Source organism: Cicer arietinum, chromosome 6 (assembly GCF_000331145.2).
Source record: "Cicer arietinum cultivar CDC Frontier isolate Library 1 chromosome 6, Cicar.CDCFrontier_v2.0, whole genome shotgun sequence".
Lineage (NCBI taxonomy): Eukaryota > Viridiplantae > Streptophyta > Magnoliopsida > Fabales > Fabaceae > Cicer > Cicer arietinum.
Window position 1 is genome coordinate 64082186 of NC_021165.2, and position 3810 is coordinate 64085995.

Sequence of the window (3810 nt, forward strand, 5' to 3'; positions counted from 1 at the left end):
GGAGGTTCTACTTGTGATGCCATTTCCCTCCACCGTTGCGCGTATTCTTTGAAAGCTTCATTGTCTTTTTTCAATGAATTTTGCAATTGCATCCTATCAGGGGCCATGTCGATGTTGTACCTGTATTGCCTCAAGAAGGCATCAGCCAAGTCTTTCCATGAACGAATACGACTTTGTTCAAGATGCATATACCAACTTGACGATGCCTCACTAAAACTATCTTGAAAGAAATGAATGAGAAGTTTATCGTTATGAGCATGAGAAGCTACTTTTCTGCAATACATAGTTAGATGATTTTTAGGACATGTGTTGCCTTTGTATTTTTCAAAGTCGGGAACTTTGAATTTTGGAGGGATAGTCACATCAGGGACCAAACACATGTCGAAAGCTTCGAGACCATAAACATTATGCCCCTCAATTGCTTTGATTCGCTCTTCTAAGACATGAAATTTTTCCTTTGATTGTGTATCATCCCCAATGTGACGTTGATGTTAATTCCCGTTAACATCAAAATGGGGCACTTGAGGTACACTATATGGAATATTTTCTGTGGGTATAGTGTTTTGGGGTGGCATATATCCCAGATGAGGAGGGATTTGTGATTGGTTTAAGTTTTGGGGATCGACAGCTGAGTGGTTTTGGTTATTTTCTATGGGGTTGATGACTACAGGCAGAGTATAACCAGGCGGGAGAGCATATATAGGAAATTGCATAGCTGCTGTGCGGAATTGTTGGTTAGTTGGGGTAAGACCTGGTGGGTGAGAAGGAGTAGTTTGGTGTTCTTCATTTACAATCGGAGGATCCTCATTTGTATTCTCCTTCCTTGCCAAAGCCTGTATAGCTTCCAGAATTCGATCAACTTTTTCTTTCAGTTGGTTGACATCCGCTCTTATCACCTCTTGGTTTTGCTCGAGTTCATCCATGATCTTGGAATTCGCACGCGTTCGATAAGGGTATCGGGGAAACAACTTTGTTGATTTTTTTCTACGATTTCTTTTTTTTTTTTTAAAATAAATAAATATAAAAATAATTAAAAATAAAATTGAAAATAAAAATTCTATGAGTATTAAAATATGAATGTGATGGAAATGAAATCAATTAGTGACTTATGATAGTTGGATATTGGGGAATCATACGCCTTAGGCAAGAACAAATTATTAGTGAAGAAAATATGAGAACTGGAAATCAAAATAGAAAATCCTTCATTGATAAGAAAAAGAGTACATCATATTCAAATTAAAAACTACATTGACTACGGGATTTCAATCTTCTCTTCTAATAGGACAACCAATCTTTTCCTCCAATTCTTCTATCAAATTTTTGCAATATTCAACGAACTTGTAGACTTTGACTGGAGTATTCAACGGATGCATTACCGCATCAATCTCTCTTAGATGTGTTGGAATTTTTAAGACTGCTTGATTAGCTAGCATTGCCAATTTTGAAAAGCAGTCTTTCCAATGTCTTCCTTTATCTTCCAACTCTTTATAGACCTCTTGATTCTTTAATTGACCTAGCAACGTCATAAATCGATCCTCCCAATATATGGTTTCGTCCTTTAGGTCACTATAGATCTTTTCTTGGTAATCGATGTAATTCTTCAGCTCACTAGAATTCTCCATTTATATTCTTAGTGCGTCTTGATGTTTCGAGAGTAATTCTTCAATTTCTTCATTGTGTTGCCTCTCGTTCCTTACTTGACTCTCATACTCAGCTACCATTTCTTTAAGTTGTTTCTTTAAATCCTCAAACTCCTTTTTTATCTTCTTCTCAGAGCTTGCTGATTTTGACCACAACTGCTTCCACATATAGGCCTCTTCGATAGCTGCATTCTTTTCTTGCTTTCGCACATCTAACTCTTCATTTGCACCTCTCAAACAATCTTGTATGTCAAGTTTATTTTCTTTTTCAACTTTCAACCTCTTGTTACTTCTTTCAATAAACTGACTTTTACAAGTGTTTTCTGATCGTAAGTTCTCATTCTCTTGGGTGACTTTTTCTAACTTTGCTTGCAGCTCTTTTTTCTCCTCTTCAGATTTTAGCAAAGCTGCTTTGAGCTCTTCTATCTCTTCATTTGCAACAAGAATTGGTTCAGGCATTTCCTGATCATTTGAGGGTGTACTGTGGAAAGGCAGCTTGATTTCTTGGACTCTATTTTTTATCCATTGTTGATAGGGTTCTTTTGTGCTGCAACTTCTGCATCCAAGTACTTTTCCTTTTCTGATGATCTTTTCCCAAGCTCGACTTATCCTTCGCAACATTGGTGGGTCTACTATACCCGTATTGTGCAAAATAAAAGCTTCCAACGACTTATCATCTGGTTTTTCCAACATAGGATAGCCAAGCTGTCTCAAAGCTACCGCCGGATTATAATTAATACATCCTTTGGTTCCCATGAGAGGCACATTTGGGAAATCTCCGCATTGAAATATTACTTCCTCCACCCCTTGTTCTCTATGATACCATGAAATTGTGTCCCCTGTAAGGCTAGCTATAGTCTGAGCCCATTCACGATTATTTTTAATTCCAATATGATACCCTCTCTTGAACATATGAGACATGAACCAAGTATACATCACTGGAGCACAACACAAAATTGTTCCCCCTTTCTTCTCATGTCGCATATGTAGAGAGTAGTATACATCGGCAAGAATAGCGGGAACTGGATTTTGATTATATTTGTTAAAAGCTAAGAAGACATTGATGACAGCAAAATCTACAAAATTATCAAGGTTTGGGAATAAAACAATGCCATAAATAATCAGAGCCAAAACATCTATAAAATACTCCATTCTTTTTTAGCGGCTAAATCATGGCACTTTTGCTCTAGATATTTTCTTGAAAAGCCATGAACGGCCCGTTTTTCCTCTTTTGTACTGGCCAACTCTCTTATGTTGATTTTCAATACTTCAGATATTGCATCCAAACTCGGTGGTTGCCCAGTATATCGATAAGAATTTCCTTTCTCTAAGGGGTAACCCAATATTCGTTCAAATTCCTCTAATGTCCGGGCCAACTGAAAGTCTTGAAAGGTGAAACATCTTAAGAGAGGGTCGTAGTACTGAGCCAACACCGTGAGTGCCCTTATTTGCACATTTACTGCCAAGAGATTTAGTATCTTCCCATATTTGCGAAAGAAACTCTCACGTTGTATAGTTTTCATTTGATTGCTAATGTCTCTTAAACTTTTCAAATCAGGTTGTTTGAACTTTAAAAGTAAAGTTTTTCTCTTTTCTGATCCCATTGTCTGCTTTAATTTAACACGTGACTAAGATTCTTATGATTCCCCAACAATCCTGAAAATTGATGCAAAATGCCAATTTATTTTCAAAAGAAACAATGTCATGAAATATGAATGCAATTATGTAGAATGTATGTTGTGAATATATAACATTTTGAATGAATGTATGAGGTGTTTTTTGCTAATATGGATATTCTTATAATGAAAGGGTCTATTAGCTTATGTAGTGAAACTCTCACAAAGGTGGCTCTATAGTTCTAAACACGGTCCCTAGAGCCAATAATCTCATTTTGGAATATTGTCAACAACAATAGGTAAACTATTTGGAGTGACAATACCCTCAATAAGATCAAACTCTAGGTGAGATTTTCATGCTAACCAAACAGGATGTACATCCAGAAGGCTACCACTACACAACCTCGAAACTAAACTTAAGTTTTGTTCAAACCCGGGTGTAAGGTTCCACTCATAAGTGTGTGTCTTAATAAAAGTGTAGGGTGTAGAATAAGTATGATTCAATAACTCTATAACAATAATAAACATATAATAAATAAATAATAAATAAATAA

The 3810-nt window shown here is 36.3% G+C and overlaps 1 protein-coding gene across 1 annotated transcript in view; it reads right to left on the minus strand.

Moving 5' to 3' along the window:
• Positions 1-923, minus strand: part of LOC105852327 (uncharacterized) — a 6750-nt gene extending 5827 nt beyond the window's left edge. Inside the window, 2 exon segments of the mRNA XM_073369674.1 lie at positions 1-455; positions 522-923. Coding sequence (XP_073225775.1) covers positions 1-455; positions 522-923 — 857 coding nt within the window.
• Positions 924-3810: the final 2887 nt, after the last annotated feature.